This window comes from Anolis sagrei, chromosome Y (assembly GCF_037176765.1).
Source record: "Anolis sagrei isolate rAnoSag1 chromosome Y, rAnoSag1.mat, whole genome shotgun sequence".
Lineage (NCBI taxonomy): Eukaryota > Metazoa > Chordata > Lepidosauria > Squamata > Dactyloidae > Anolis > Anolis sagrei.
Window position 1 is genome coordinate 81,461,090 of NC_090035.1, and position 17,220 is coordinate 81,478,309.

Here is a 17,220-nt window from a genome sequence, read left to right on the forward strand (position 1 = left end):
ATACATCTCACCACGCTAAAACAGTGGATGTGGCTCTTAATGAGACATGCCGCATTATCACGGGGTGTCTGCACCCTACACCAGTGGAGAACTTACACTGCTTAGCCGGTATTACACCACCTGACATCCGCCGGGAAGTAGCAGCCAATAGTGAAAGGACCAAGGCAGAGACATCTCCAGCTCATCCCTTGTTTGGGTATCAGCCAGCACGTCAACGACTTAATTCTAGAAATAGTTTTCTAAGATCTACAGAGACACTCGCTGGAACACCTCAGCAAGTGAGAGTCCAAAAGTGGCAGGCTCAAACCCAGAACCTCAATCCATGGGTGATACCAGATGAGAGACTCCCCCCTGGGCACACAGAAGACTGGGCGACTTGGAGGGCGCTGAACAGACTGCGCTCTGGCACCACGAGATGCAGAGCCAACCTTCAGAAATGGGGCCACAAAGTGGAGTCCTTGACATGCGAGTGTGGAGAAGAGCAAACCACTGACCACCTGCTGCAATGCAACCTGAGCAATGCCACATGCACAAGGGAGGACCTTCTTGCAGCAACCCCAGAGGCACCCCAAGGGGCCAGAGACTGGTCAAAGGACATCTAATCCACTACCAAGTTTGGAAAATTTGTGTGTGTGTTTTTTAATCTGTTTGTTTGTTTTGTCCTGTTAGAAATGTAATACAATGTTCTGGTTGCGGATGACACGATAAATAAATAAATAAAATAAATATCGGATGAGAAACAATGCACGCAAGAGAGATATAGAAACCAAAGTATATTTTATTGTTACAGATCCAAAACCAAGGAGCGGGGCGATGCAAGGTTTGCACAAGGTGTTAAGAGAGAGATCTTGCACGAAGGTTACGAACAAGGACCCAAAAGAGGAATGCGCAGGAGACTAATTCGCCAAAATGGCCGCACTTTGGCCAAGGAGAAGACGTGGGGAAACGGTAGACTCTCACTTAACCGGCACTGAAAGTATGATGTCTTTGACTATTCCCCCCCCCCCCCCCACTCGTTGCTTGAGAGTTCCGGTTAACTGAGAGTCGACAATATTACTAACCACAGACTGTATTTTGATTTTTATTTATTATTTCTTCAATTATTATTTTGTTGCCGGTTGCTTGAGAGTTCCGGTTAACTGAGAGTCTACTGTATCGTGTTAGTAGTTAGTACATGGCATGGAGCATTGAAGCAGGTCTTGGCTTTTGCTGATGAACTCAGAACTCCGGTTAACTGGGAGCTCTGGTTAACTGAGAGTTCCACTTAACTGGCAGTTCTGGTTAACTGAGAATTCTGGTTATCAGAGGGAGCCCTGGTTAACTGGGAGTCCAAGTTAACTGAGAATTCTGGTTAATTGGGAGCGCCAGTTAATGGAAACTTCTGGTTATCAGGAAGTTTTGGTTAACTGAGAGTCCCAGTTAATTGAGAGTTCCAATTGACCAACAGTTCCAGTTAACTGAGAGTTCCAGTTAACTGAGACTTCTAGTTACCAGAGAGAGTTCTAGTTAACTGAGAGTGTTCTGGTTAAACTGAGAATTCCAGTTAACAAAACGTTCTGCTTAACTGAGACTTCTGGTTACCAGAGAGGGTTCTGTTTAATTGAAAGTCTAAGTTAACTGAGAGTCCCAGTTAACCAAGAGCTCTGGATAACTGAGAGTTCTGGATTACTGAATATAATACTGACAGTTGTGATTAACTAAGATTTCTGGTTAGAGAGTTCTGTCTAACTGAGAATTCTGGTTAACTGGGAGCTCTGGTTAACTGAGATTTCTGGTTACCCAAGACAGTTCTGGCTAACTGAAAGTGTTCTCATGACCAGAGTGTTCTGGTTAACTAAGAATCCCAGTTAATGGAGTTCTGGCTAACTGAGAATTCTGGTTAACTGAGAGTCCTGTTTTACTGGCAGTTCTGGTTAACTGAGATTTTTGGTTAACTGAGATTTCTGATTACCCAAGAGAGTTCTGGCTAACTGAAAGTCTTCTGGTTACCAGCATGTTCTGCTTAACTGAGAGTCCCAGTTAACGGAGCTCTGGCTAACTGAGAATTAGGTTAACCGAGAGTCCTGTTTTATTGGCAGTTCTGGTTAACAGAGACTTCTGGTTAACTGAGATTTCTGCCTACCAGCATGTTCTGGTTAACTGAGAGTCCTGGTTCACTGCCAGTTCTGGTTACTAAGATTTCAGGTTACCCAAGAGAGTTCTGGCTAACTGAGAATTCTGGTTAGCTGAGATTTCTAGTTACCCAAGAGAATTCTGGCCAACTGAAAGTGTACGGGTTACCATACTGCTCTGGTTAACTGAGAGTCCCAGTTAAATGAGAGCTCTGGCTACCTGAGAATCCTGGTTAACTGAGAGTCCCTGTTAAATGAGAGCTCTGGCTAACTGAGAATTCTGGTTAACTGAGAGTCCTGGTTCACTGCCAGTTCTAGTTAACTGAGATTTCAGGTTACCCAAGAGAATTCTGGCCAACTGAAAGTGTACGGGTTACCATACTGTTCTGCTTAACTGAGAGTCCCAGTTAAATGAGAGCTCTGGCTAACTGAGAATTCTGGTTAACTGAGAGTCCCTGTTAAATGAGAGCTCTGACTAACTGAGAATTCTGGTTAACTGAGAGTCCCGGTTTACTGGCAGTTCTGTTTAGGTGAGACTTCTGGTTAACTAAGCTTTCTGGTTGTCCAAGAGAGTTCTGGCTAACTGAGAGTGTTCTGGCTAACTGAGAGTCCCAGTGAAGTGATAATTCCGGTTAACTGAGAGCTCCGGTTAACTGAGAGTCTGCTGTTGTGGGTTTGCATGTGAGAAGGGTGCCAGGCAGGAGGAGAGAGTGAGTGAGTGTGAGGTTAGTGCAGGCAGGGGCAAACTTGGGCCCTCCAGGTGTTTTGGACTTCAACTCCCATCATTCCTAACAGCCGTAGGCTGTTAGGAATGATGGGAGTTGAAGTCCAAAACACCTGGAGGGCCCAAGTTTGCCCGTGCCTGGGTTAGTGCCAAAGAGTCCCCGGAGGGTCAGGCCTTTGCTTCCCATGCGCATGCTGGCGCATGACTTGCGCATGGCTTGCGCATGGCTTGCGCATGATGCGCACCTGTGTTCAGGCCTGGAGGGCCTTGACCTTCTCGACCAGAGCCTGGAACTGGGAGGAGACGTCCTCCAGGAAGGGGGCGAACCACTGCCGGAGGGCTTGGGCGGCCTGGTCGAAGGAGCCTTGGACCTCCTGGGCTTTCTGGCGCAACTGGTCGTGGAGCTCGAGTGCGCGCCCGCTGAGCTGCTGGTGCACCATCTTGCCCTGCTCTCCCACGGCCTGGCCCAGAGCCTGCAAACGCTGCTGCCCGCGCTCCCGGATGTTGGAAAGGTAGGGCTCCAGTCCCTGGCGCACGGCGTCCACCTTCTCGTCGGTGCTGGCGCGGACCTCCCGGGCGTACTCGGCCATCTTGCGGCGCAGCTCCTCCGTGTCCTTGGCCAGGCGCTTCTTCAGCTTGCGCAGGAAGAGCCCCAGCTGGGAGCGCACCACCTCCAGGTTGTGGTCCAGCATCAGCCGGGCGTCGCTGGTGTACTGCACGATCTTGCCCTTGGTCTCCTCCATGTCCGAGCGCAGCTTCTCCGACAAGGCCGACACCTCGCTGGTCAGGCGCTGCTGGGCGTCCTGCGCGTACGGGCCAAACTTGGAGCGAAGGTCCTCCGTGTAGAGGTCCAGCTCCGCCATGGTGTCCGTGATGAGGCCGCTGCGGGGAAGCAAAGGAGGAAAAGGGTCAGGATGGATGGTCTCTAGGGTCCCTGATCAGAAATGCTAAGACTATGGCAAAACAGGGTCAGACTAGATGGTCTTTGGGGTGCCCTTCCACCTCTAGGGTCCCTGAAATTAAATGCTAGGACAAAGCCTTGGATTACATGGCAAAACAGGGTCAGACTGGATGGCCTTTGGGAGTGCCCTTCCACCTCGAGGGCCCCTGATCGGAAATGCTAAGACAAAGCCTTGGATTATATGGCAAAACAGGGTCAGACTGGAGGGACTTTGGAGGTCATTTCCACCTCTAGGTTCCCTGAAATGAAATTCTAGGACTAAGTCTTGGAATGCATGGCAAAACAGGGTCAGACTAGATGGCCTTTGGGGTGCCCTTCCACCTCTATGTTCCCTGAAATGTAATGCTAGGACTAAGGTGTGGATTGCATGCAAAATAGTGTTGGGCTAGATGACCTTTGGGGTGCCCTTCCACCTCTAGGGTCCCTGATCTGAAATGCTAGGACTAAGCCTTGGATTGCATGGCAAAACAGGGTCAGACTGGATGGCCTTTGGGGGTCCCTTCCACCTCAAGGGTCCCCAATCTGAAATGCTAGGACTAAGCCTTGGATTGCGTGGCAAAACAGGGTCAGACCGGATGGTCTTTGGGGACCTCCTCCACTTCTAGGGTCTCTGATCTGAAATGCTAAGACGAAGCCTTGAATTACATGGCAAAACAGGGTCAGACTGGATGGCCTTTGGGTTGCCCTTCCACCTAGAGGGTCCCTGAAATGAAATGCTAGGACTAAGCCTTGGATTGCATGGCAAAAGAGGGTTAGACTAGATGGCCTTTGGGGTGCCCTTCCACCTCGAGGGTCCCTGATCTGAAATGTTAGGACTAAGCCTTGGATTACATGGCAAAACAGGGTCAGACTGGATGGCCTTTGGGTTGCCCTTCCACCTAGAGGGTCCCTGAAATGAAATGCTAGGACTAAGCCTTGGATTGCATGGCAAAAGAGGGTTAGACTAGATGGCCTTTGGGGTGCCCTTCCACCTCGAGGGTCCCTGATCTGAAATGCTAGGACTAAGCCTTGGATTGCATGGCAAAACAGGGTCAGACTGGATGGCCTTTGGGGGTGCCCTTCCACCTCTAGGGTCCCCGATTTCAAATACTAGAAGTAAGTCTTGGAATACATGACAAAACAGGGTCAGACTGGATGGCCTTTGGGGTGCCCTTCCACCTCTAGGGTCCCTGAAATGCTAGGACTAAGCCTTGGATTGCATGCAAAATAGGGTCAGACTGGATGGCCTTTGGGGGTCCCTTCCACCTCCACGGTCCCTGATCTGAAATGCCAGAACTAAGCCTTGGATTGCATAGCAAAACAGGGTCAGACTGGATAGTCTTTGGGGTGCCCTTCCACCTCTAGGGTCCCTGATCTGAAATGCTAGGACTAAGCCTTGGATTGCATAGCAAAACAGGGTCAGACTGGATAGTCTTTGGGGTACCCTTCCACCTCTAGGGTCCCCGATTTCAAATGCTAGAAGTAAGTCTTGGAATACATGACAAAACAGGGTCATACTGGATGGACTTTGGGGTGCCCTTCCACCTCTAGGGTCCCTGATCTGAAATGCTAGTACTAAGCCTTGGATTGCATGGCAAAACAGGGTCAGACTGGATAGTCTTTGGGGTACCCTTCCACCTCTAGGGTCCCTGATCTGAAATGCTAGGACTAAGCCTCGGATCACATGGCAAAACAGGGCCAGACTGGATAGTCTTTGGGGTGCCCTTCCACCTCTAGGGTCCCCGATTTCAAATGCTAGAAGTAAGTCTTGGAATACATGACAAAACAGGGTCAGACTGGATGGCCTTTGGGGTGCCCTTCCACCTCTAGGGTCCCTGAAATGCTAGGACTAAGCCTTGGATTGCATGCAAAATAGGGTCAGATTGGATGGCCTTTGGGGGTCCCTTCCACCTCCACGGTCCCTGATCTGAAATGCCAGGACTAAGCCTTGGATTGCATAGCAAAACAGGGTCAGACTGGATAGTCTTTGGGGTGCCCTTCCACCTCTAGGGTCCCTGATCTGAAATGCTAGGACTAAGCCTTGGATTGCATAGCAAAACAGCGTCAGACTGGATAGTCTTTGGGGTGCCCTTCCACCTCTAGGGTCCCCGATTTCAAATGCTAGAAGTAAGTCTTGGAATACATGACAAAACAGGGTCATACTGGATGGCCTTTGGGGTGCCCTTCCACCTCTAGGGTCCCTGATCTGAAATGCTAGGAGACTAAGCCTTGGATTGCATAGCAAAACAAGGTCAGACTGGATGGTCTTTGGGGGTCCCTTCCACATCTAGGGTACCTGGTAGGACTAAGCCTTGGATTACATGGTGTGGAAGTCACATGATCCCACCCACTGGGAGTTGCAGTATCTTCACTCACTTTCAGAAACCACTGTGACCCCATAAATGACAGACCTGGACCAAACTTGCCACACAGACTCTCCATGATGTCATTTACATCCTGGTGAGTTTTGGGAGAGGATGGACCAGGGATGATGGGAATTGCAGTACCTTCACTCACTTCCTGAGACCACTGCGACCCCCATAAGTGACGGACCTGGACCAAACTCTCCACACAGATTCTTCATGATGTAATTTACATCCTGGTGAGTTTTGGGAGAGGATGGACCGGGAACGATGGGAGTTGCAGTATCTTCACTCACTTTCAGAAACCACTGTGACCCAATGAGTGATGCACCTGGACCAAATCTGGCACACATTCTCCCTGTGATGCACTTTCTGTCCTGGTTAGGGTTGTTGGAAGATGGATAACAGACAATGGGATTTGCAGTACCTTCACCCACTTCCACAGTCCACTTTGACCCCCATGAATGATAGGCCAGGACCAGGGGATTGTGGGGTTGACTGACTTAACAGGATGGAAGTTGTAGTTCACCCTGCATCAAGGCAGAGCACGGTAGAAAAAAAACTAAATCAAAGACTGGTTTCTGTCTAATAAGTAGTGTGACTAATTAACTACATGATTTTACCTAACACCCCAAAATAAACCATGCCTTTTCCAAATAAGCTAGTAAATAATAATAATATTATATGATAATAATAATAGTAGTAGTAGTAATAATAATAATAATAATAATAATAATAATAATAATAATATATAGAGCCCTCGGTGTCACAGTGGGTTAAAGCACTGAGCTGCTGAACTCACTGATTGAAAGGTTGCAGGTTCGAATTCGGGAAGTGTCCCCCAAAGACCATCCAACCCGACCCTATTATGCCATGTAAGCAAGGCACAATGAAAATGTAGTTATTTATTTATTTATTTATTTATTTCCTATATTTAAGGTTGGAAGGGTCCTCCAAAGTCCATCCAATCTGACCCCCCCAAGTCCATCCAAACTGACTCCAATCTGACCCCCCCCCCAAAGGCCATCCATCCTGACCCTATTATGCCATGTAAGGAAGGCACAACCAAAATTTATTTATTTATTTATTTCCTATATTTAAGGTTGGAAGGGTCCCCCAAAGTCCATCCAATCTGACCCCCCAAAGGCCACCCAACCTGACCCCAATCTGAACCCCCAAAGTCCATCCAATCTGACCCCAATCTGACCCCCAAAGGCCATGCAATCTGACCCCCCAAAGTCCATCCAACCTGACCCCAATATGACCCCCCAAAGGCTATCCAATCTGACCCCAATCTGACTCCAATCTGACTCCCCAAAGGCCATCCAACCTGATCCCAATCTGACCCCCCCCCCCAAGGCCATCCAATCTGACCCCAATCTGACCCCCCAAAGGCCATCCAACCTGACCCCCCCCCAAAGGCTCACCCCCACAAAGGCCATCTCATCTGACCCCAATCTGACCCCCCCAAAGTGACCCCCCAAAGGCCATCCAATCTGACCCCAATCTGACCCCCCCAAAGGCCATCCAACCTGACCCCCCCAAAGGCTATCCAATCTGACCCCAGTCTCACCCCCCACAAAGGCCATCTCATCTGACTCCAATCTGACCCCCCCAAAGTGACCCCTCAAAGTCCATCCAATCTGACCCCAATCAGACACCCCCAAAGTCCATCCGATCTAACCCCAATCTGACCCCCCAAAGGCCATCCAACCTGACCCCAATCTGACCCCCCCCAAGCCCATCCAACCGAAGCGCAATCTGGCCCCCCAAAGGCCATCCAACCTGACCCCAATGTGACCCCCCAAAGGCCATCCAACCTGACCCCAATCTGACCCCCCCAAAGACCACCCAACCTGACCCCCCAAAAGGCCATCCAACCTGACCCCAATCTGATCCCCCAATCTGACCCCCCAATCTGACCCCCCCCAAGACCATCCAACCTGACCCCAATCTGACCCCCAAAGGCCATCCCATCTGACCCAAATCTGACCCCCCAAAGGCCATCCAATCTGACCCCAGTCTGACCCCCAAAGGCCATCCAATCTGACCCCAATCTGACCCCCCAAGACCATCCAACCTGACCCCAATCTGACCCCCCAAAGGCCATCCAAACGGACCCCAATCTGACCCCCCAAAGGCCATCCAACCTGACCCCAATCTGACCCCCCCAAAGGCCATCCAACGTGACCCCAATCTGACCCTCCCTCCCCAAAGGCCATGCAACCTGACCCCAATCTGACCCCCCAAAGGCCATCCAACCTGACCCCCAAAGGCCATCTAATCTGACCCCAATCTGACCCCCCAAAGGCCATCCAACCTGGCCCCAATCTGACCCCCCAAAGGCTATCCAACCTGACCCCAATCTGACCCCCCAAAGGCCATTCAATCTGACCCCAATCTGACCCCCAAAGGCCATCTAATCTGACCCCAATCTGACCCCCCAAAGGCCATTCAACCTGACCCCAATCTCATCCCCCCAAGTCCATTCAACCCTACCCCTATCTGACCCCCCCAAAGTCCATCCAATCTGACCCCCATCTGACCCCCCCCAAAGGCCATCCAACCTGACCCTACTATGCTCTGCAAGGAAGGCATGTCCCAAAGCCTGATTTGAGAAACTTAAAAGGGAAGCGTAGTGTTGGGAGGATCCCCCAAAGGTCATCCAACCTGACCCTGTGTTTTGGGGGAGCGTAAATGCAAATGTATCTTTCAAACTCAGAACTTGACCCCTTGCAAGAAGGGAAAAGCAAAGGGACTCACTCCAGTTCTTTGCTAATCTGCGAACTCTTGATTTGAGCCGTGACGTCGTCGGCCGCGTTTCCCACTTGGGAGACATAGTCCCAAAAGGACTCTACGGTTTCCTCCCATTTGGTTTTCGCCTCCTCTTGGACAAGCGGATTGGCCCAGGAGCCTGGGTTGGAAAGAGAATGAAAAGCAACAATACTCAAGACTGGAATACATTATGCAACACAATTTCTGTTCCTGGGTTATCAGTGTGCCATCGCGCCTGGCCTCTTAGTGAAAGAGGCAAGGCTTTGTGTCTTCAAAATCACAACCCCAATTCCAATGGCCTATATTTTGAAGGCACAAAGCCTTCCTCTGGTGCCAAAGAACTGGTTTGAAGGCGCTTGAGACTTCTCAACGTCATCCAGGTTGCTCTGAACATGAAGCATAAGTCTCAAGGGTAAGAACCTCAGAATTGGTGCTGAGAGGTAACTTAATCAAGGGCTTTTAGAGCCAAGTCTCTCTCTCACGTCCATCTGATAGAAAGTTTGATGGTAGAATGGAAAAGGAAACACTGTCCTGCTCTCTAGGAAGAGGTGGGGGTCAAACAATTGAGCAGGAGGAGCAATTCGACTGGTGCAAACAACATTGATTGACAGCTATAAATAACCAATCAATCCAACTATACATTTACAGGGTAAAAAGGCAAAATCAGGCATGATACGACAGTTCAAATCCTGCAACTTACAACAACTTAGGTGGCGCCACTCGCTCCATCACAATCAGTGTCATTTTGAATTGGTGTGTTTTTATATCAATTTATTGCAATATACTCACCGGTCAGCAGCACGACTGCAAAAAACAGGACAAAGGACCTCATGGTGGCTGTTCAGCTGCATTTGGGAAAGCAATGGGAAAAATAGATTAAGTAACAAGGCTGGGACAAAAGGAAAACATCAACTGTAGACAGATATGGGTGCATCTACACTGTGGAGTTAATGCAGTTTTGCACCACTTTAAGCACCGTGGCTCAATGCAATGGAAGAATGGGATTTGTAGTTTGGGGAAGCACCAGAACTCATTGGCAAAGAAGGGTAAAGCAGGGACATCTAATCACCCCTCAACAAAAGATTGTTCCAGGCACTTCCAGGCTATCAAATGCTAATCAAGGTGGTCAGTTGAAAACATTCACACTTAGCTCCAGCAGACAAGAGTTCTTTGTCCCACCCCGGTCATTCCACAGATATATAAACCCATTTTCCTAGTTCCAACAGACCTCACTAACTACCCATCTCTGCTTCATCAATGAACCTCATATCGCAGGACAGTAAGACAAAGGATCTGGCCTCTCGGGGGCAGACAAAAATGTAAATTCAAGAGACAAAAACAATAACTCAGACCAGGCTTAAGAGCCTGAAGCTATCGCCTGGTCATTTGGCAAACGCCGGTCATTTGTAATCCAGTCACCTGGACATTTCTTCACAGAAGTGCTGGACCACTCTCACAACCACCAGGTCAGACTACACAGAGAAGCCATTGAAATCCACAAGAAGCATGTGGACAATTTCAACAGAAAGGAAGAGACCATAAAAATGAAAAAAACCTCTAAAACTACAACAGAAAAACAACAGAGAGGAAACAATCACGAACATCTAATCCCCTCTCAACAAAAGATTGCTCCAGGCACTTCCAGGCTATCAAATGCTAATCAAGGTGGTCATTTGAAAACATTCCCACCTAGCTCCAACAGACAAGAGTTCTTTGTCCCACCCCGGTCATTCCACAGATATATAAACCCATTTTCCTAGTTCCAACAGACCTCGCAACCTCTGAGGATGCTTGCCATAGATGCAGGCGAAACGTCAGGAGAGAATGCCTCTAGAACATGGCCATATAGCCCGAAAAAACCTACAACAACCCAGGAAGTGTTGTGGTTGATATATTTTAATACTATTACTTATACTATTACTGAGTTGCCTTCAGGCTGCTATGGGCAGAATAAAAGTGACGTAAAGGACATAAATAAATATTTTATTATATTATATTTTAATACTATTACTAATCTATTATATTTTAATACTATTACTATTAATACTATTAAATACTATCAAGTACTATTACTTATATTTTATTCTATTATAATTTAATAGTACTATTTATATTATATTATATTAATAATATTACTATTAATACTATTAAATACTATTATTTATATTATATTATATTAATTTTACTATTAATACTATTAAATACTATCCAATACTATTACTTATATTTTATTCTATTATAATTTAATAGCACTATTTATATTATATTAATATTAATACTATTAAATACGATCCAGTACTATTATTTATATTTTATTCTATTATAATTTAATAGTACTATTTATATTATATTAATATTACTATTAATACTATTAAATACGATCCAATACTATTACTTATATTTTATTCTATTACAATTTATATTATATTATATTAATATTACTATTAATACTATTAAATACTATTATTTATATTATATTATATTAATAATATTACTATTAATACTATTAAATACTATCCAATACTATTACTTATATTTTATTCTATTATAATTTAATAGTATTATTTATATTATATTAATAATAATATTACTATTAATACTATTAAATACTATTATTTATATTATATTATATTAATAATATTACTATTAATACTATTAAATACTATCCAATACTATTACTTATATTTTATTCTATTACAATTTAATAGTACTATTTATATTATATTATATTAATATTACTATTAATACTATTAAATACTATCCAATACTATTACTTATATTTTATTCTATTATAATTAAATAGTATTATTTATATTACCTTAATAATAATATTACTATTAGTACTATTAAATACTATCCAATACTATTACTTATATTTTATTCTATTATAATTTAATAGTATTATTTATATTATATTATATTACTATTAATACTATTAAGTACTATTGCTTATATTTAATTCTATTATAATTTATTTAATATAATTTAATAATATTACTATTAATACTTTTAAATACTTTTAAATACTATAACTATTAAAGGGAAAGGGAAAGGTTTTCCCTGACATTAAGTCCAGTCAGAGAAAACCTTTTATTATAATAGTAGAATATTTTAATATGATTACTACTAATACTATTAAATGCTATCAAAGACTATTACTCATATTTTAATAATATAATTTATATTATATTATTATATTTTAATACTGTTACTTATATTATATTATTTTTCATACTATTATTTATAGTATATTATTATTAATTTTAATATTATGTTATCATTTACATTTTAATACTATTAGTATCAATAGTATGAAATACTATTCAATACTATTACTATTACTTATATTTTATTATATTTTAATACTATTAGTATTACTTATATTTTATTATATTTTAATACTATTATATATATAATATCATATTATTATATTTTGATACGATTACTTACCCATTACATTTTAATCGTATTAGTATTTATAATATTAAATATTATTAAATATTATTACTATTACTTATATTTTGTTATATTATATTTTAATAGTATTACTCATCCCTTACATTTTGATGCTATTATTATTAATAATAGTATTAGATACTATTAAATATAATTACTATTATTTATATTTTATTATTTTATATTTTAATGCTATTAATATTTTATTATATTATAATATTATATATCTTATTATATTTTAATATTATATATTTTATTATATTTTAACATTATATTTTTTAAAACTCCATCCAATGCTGGAGTTTAAAAAATGCCAGGCAATTGATTCAATTCAATTCAATTGAAAACTGAAAAATGAAGCAAATAATCTCAGCAACGCTTTATGGTTTCTTCGGTGCCCAACTTTTTTAAAGGAAAGCAAACCGGTTTGGAACAAGCTTGCCTTCCCCTTCTCCATCCCTCCATCCCTCCTTCCTTTCTTTCCCCCCTTTTACCTTTCTCTCTCCTTGCTGCTGGACCCAGGGACACTCTGTCCGGCCAGAGCAAGAGCCCAGATTTAAATAGCTGCTGCTGGCCCAGCTGGGCTGGAAGGAGGGAAAGGGGGAAGGAAGGAAAGAAGGAGGGAGGGAGGGAGGGATGTGGGAAGGGCAAAGTCAGCAGCTGGAGCCAAGGAAAAAGTGCCAGAGTGGTGGCCCCGGGGACAAAGGTCCCTCTCCAGCATCATACCCTCCTCCTCCTGTTTGGCTGCGGCTGCTGCAAAAGTCTTAACCCTGAGATCACCGTAGGTTGACAAAAGAGACACACATCCATCCATCCACCCACCATATAGCCAACTAGATCTATGATTCTATGTGTTTATCGTCTATCTATCTATCCATCCATTCATTTTCCTACATGTCTCTCCCTCTCTATCTATATCCATCCATCCACCTATCTATCCATCCATTCATTTTCCTATATGCCTTTCTCTCTCTATCTATCTATCTATCTATCTATCTATCTATCTATCTATCCAGCTATCCATCCATCCACCTATCTATCCATCCATCCATTTTCCTATCTGTCTGTCTGTCTGTCTCTCTCTCTCCATCCATCCATCCATCTATCATCTATCTATCTATCTATCTATCTATCTATCTATCTATCCAGCTATCCATCCATCCACCTATCTATCCATCCATTCATTTTCCTATCTGTCTGTCTGTCTGTCTGTCTGTCTGTCTCTCTCTCCATCCATCCATCTATCATCTATCTATCTATCTATCTATCTATCTATCTATCCAGCTATCCATCCACCTATCTATCCATCCATTTATTTTCCTATCTGTCTATCTGCCTGTCTCCCTGTCTCTCTCTCCATCCATCCATCCATCCATCCATCCATCCATCCATCCATCTATCTATCTATCTATCTATCTATCTATCTATCTATCTATCTATCCAGCTATCCATCCATCCACCTATCTATCCATCCATTCATTTTCCTATCAGTCTGTCTGCCTGTCTCCCTGTCTCTCTCTCTCTCCATCCATCCATCCATCCATCCATCCATCCATCCATCCATCTATCTATCTATCTATCTATCCAGCTATCCATTCATCCACCCATCTATCCATCCATTCATTTTCCTATCTGTCTGTCTGTCTGTCTCTCCATCTCTCTCTCTCTCTCTCTCTCTCTCTCTCTATCTATCTATCTATCTATCTATCCAGCTATCCATTCATCCACCCATCTATCCATCCATTCATTTTCCTATCTGTCTGTCTGTCTGTCTCTCCATCTCTCTCTCTCTCTCTCTCTCTCTCTCTCTATCTATCTATCTATCCAGCTATCCATCCATCCACCTATCTATCCATCCATTCATTTTCCTATCTGTCTGTCTGCCTGTCTGCCTGTCTCTCTCTCCATCCATCCATCCATCCATCCATCTATCTATCTATCCAGCTATCCATCCATCCACCTATCTATCCATCCATTCATTTCCTGCCTGCCTGCCTGCCTGCCTGTCTGTCTTGTCTGTCTCTCCATCCATCCATTCATCTAGCTAGCTAGCTAGCTATCCATCCATCCATCTATTCATATTCCTCTCTCTCTCTCTCTCTCTCTATCTATCTATCTAGCAATCTAGCTATCCATCCATCCATCCATCTATCCATTCATTCATTTTCCTATCTCTCCATCTTCCATCCATCCATCTATCTATCTATCCAGCGCCGTTATATAGACAATCTCCAAATGTCTAGAAATGCAATCCCTCAAAATGGAGAACTTGGAAACAATAGTGTGTTTGGGGCTCTGCAAGGAAAGGGCCAGATCGAAGATTTTGCAGGCTTGGAATCTGGAGACCGAAGGGAGACGTAGTTCTGACCTATCTGCTGCCATGGGTGGCGAGTTCAGATGCTGCTGGGTCACAAGCCAGGGCTGTTGTTTTTGCATTCCTGGCTGTGGTCCGGACATGCAAGGGGCCTGCATGGGACGTTTCCCCGAGGCAGCAAAATGCTTTGCATGGGTGAGGATGGTGCAATCCGCATGTGATTTCAGGAGGAGAGATAAAAGAAGCCCCGGAAGCCCCTTCCTTGGTCCTGACTCAGAAGCAGAGCCCCATCCCTCCCACGCAGGCAGACTTCTGCAAAAGGAAGGACAAGTCGGCACAGCTTGCTTTTCATGTCCTAACACTAAACAATGATACGTTGCATCACTTGCAAGATTTTGCAGATTGCAAGAGGGACCTGGGTGGGCAAGCCAGGGTTCAGCACAATACTATTATTACAACAACTATTAATCTATATAAATAAAATGTAATGTTCGTTTGTGGGATTAACATAACTCAGAAACCACTGGACGAATTGACACAAAATTTGGACACAAGACACCTAACAGTCCAATGAGTGTTCAGCACCCCTAAAAATACAAAAAAAGAAAAGAAAAGACAGCAGAACGGACTTAAAAACCCCCCAAAATACACTATACACACACACACATACACATGTACACATATGTGTGTATATATACCCAAGCACACACAAATCCACACACATACATCTACATACACACGCATATACATATACAAATGCACACACAAATATACACATGCACACATACATACACACACATATAAACACAAATATGCATATAGACAAGCACACACATATATACAATATACATATACACATATAAACACACATATATACACATCTTACTTAGTTACTTACTTAGGCGATCCCTCACTTTCCGAGGATGATTGTCTTCCAATATTCTGGTGGGTCCGTATGTGGCTGTGGAGCCCTATTCTTGCTCTGCATCTTCTCCCACAGTGAGGGCATCGGTTTCCAGGTGGAAGGCGGTCTCGGTTGGGGTTGGCTTGATGCGCCTTCCTCTTGGCACATTTCTCTTTTTCACCCTCCACTCGTGCCTCCTCAAATTCTGCAGCACTGCTGGTCACAGCTGACCTCCAGCTGGAGCGGTCAAGGGCCAGGGCTTCCCAGTTCTCAGTGTCAATGCCAGAGTTTTTGAGGTTGGCTTTGAGCCCATCTTTCAATCTCTTTTCCTGTCCTCCAACATTCCGTTTTCCGTTCTTGAGTTCAGAGTAGAGCAACTGCTTTGGGAGACGGTGGTCGGGCATCCTGACAACATGGCCAGTCCAGCGGAGTTGATGGCAGAGGACCATCGCTTCAATGCTGGTGGTCTTTGCTTCTTCCAGCACACTGACGTTTGTCCGCTTGTCTTCCCAAGAGATTTGCAGGATTTTCCGGAGGCAGCGCTGATGGAATCGTTCCAGGAGTTGCATGTGACGTCTGTAGACAGTCCACGTCTCGCAGGCGTATAGCAGGGTTGGGAGGATGATAGCTTTATAGACAAGCCCCTTGGTATCCCTACGGATGTCCTGGTCCTCAAACACTCTCTGCTTCATTCTGGAAAATGCTGCACTTGCAGAGCTCAGGCGGTGTTGTATTTCGGCGTCGATGTTGACTTTGGTGGAGAGGTGGCTGCCAAGGGAGCAGAAATGGTCCACATTTTCTAATGTTACACCATGAAGCTGTATCTCTGGCATTGGAGAGGGATTGGCTGGTGTCTGCTGGAACAGCACCTTGGTTTTTTCAATGTTCAATGACAAGCCGAGCTTCTCGTATGCTTCTGCAAAGGTGTTTAGAGTGGCTTGTAGATCTTCTTCTGAATGCGCACAGATGACGTTGTCATCAGCATACTGGAGTTCTATAACAGATGTTGTTATAGAACTCCAGTACACACACACTCCACATCTACACACACAAAAAACACATATACACAGACTGGGCCACAACAACACATGGCAGGGGACGGCTAGTCTATATAAATAAAAATGTAATGTTCGTTTGTGGGATTAACAGAACTCAAAAACCACTGGATGAATTGACACCAAATTTGGACACAAGACACCTAACAACCCAATATATGTCCCATTTGTGAGCCACACAAATGGGACTTTCTTTGTTAATTTGGCTCTCAATTTTTCCCAGGAACTGTCCATGGAGAGCATTCTTTGGCCAGTTTTCACTTCTGCTTATTATTATTATTATTATTATTATTATTATTATTATTATTGATATTATTAATTTTACTGACACAAAAGCGCAGTATGTCACAGCAAACGAGATCTCTATGCTGGATTTCGTATCACAAAATCACACGTCGAGCACTTCTCAAGCGTCTAGGACTGTGTGATGTATATTATTATTATTATTATTATTATTATTATTATTGACACAAAACACAGTATGTCACAGCAAATGAGATCTATATGCTGGATTTCGTATAACACAAAATCACAAGTCGAACACTTCCCAAGTATTTAGGCCTGTGTGATGTATTTAC

The 17,220-nt window shown here is 43.9% G+C and overlaps 1 protein-coding gene across 1 annotated transcript; it reads right to left on the minus strand.

Annotated features, from left to right (window-relative positions):
• Positions 1–2,914: 2,914 nt before the first annotated feature.
• Positions 2,915–12,976, minus strand: LOC132780653 (apolipoprotein E). Its single transcript, XM_067461599.1, has 4 exons — positions 12,864–12,976; positions 9,703–9,758; positions 8,902–9,052; positions 2,915–3,717 (listed from the first exon to the last, which is right to left on the minus strand). Exons 2-4 carry the CDS (start codon positions 9,743–9,745, stop codon positions 3,087–3,089), a joined length of 825 nt encoding a protein of 274 aa, XP_067317700.1. The 5' UTR covers positions 9,746–9,758; positions 12,864–12,976; the 3' UTR covers positions 2,915–3,086.
• Positions 12,977–17,220: the final 4,244 nt, after the last annotated feature.

Excerpts from the sequence above, each read along its gene's own strand:
- LOC132780653 (XM_067461599.1), bottom strand. The coding sequence starts at position 9,745 with ATGAGGTCCTTTGTCCTGTTTTTTGCAGTCGTGCTGCTGACCG. Across the intron at positions 9,053-9,702 it reads TGCAGTCGTGCTGCTGACCG|GCTCCTGGGCCAATCCGCTT; the intron begins GTGAGTATATTG and ends TTTCCAACCCAG. Across the intron at positions 3,718-8,901 it reads CAGATTAGCAAAGAACTGGA|CGGCCTCATCACGGACACCA; the intron begins GTGAGTCCCTTT and ends GCTTCCCCGCAG.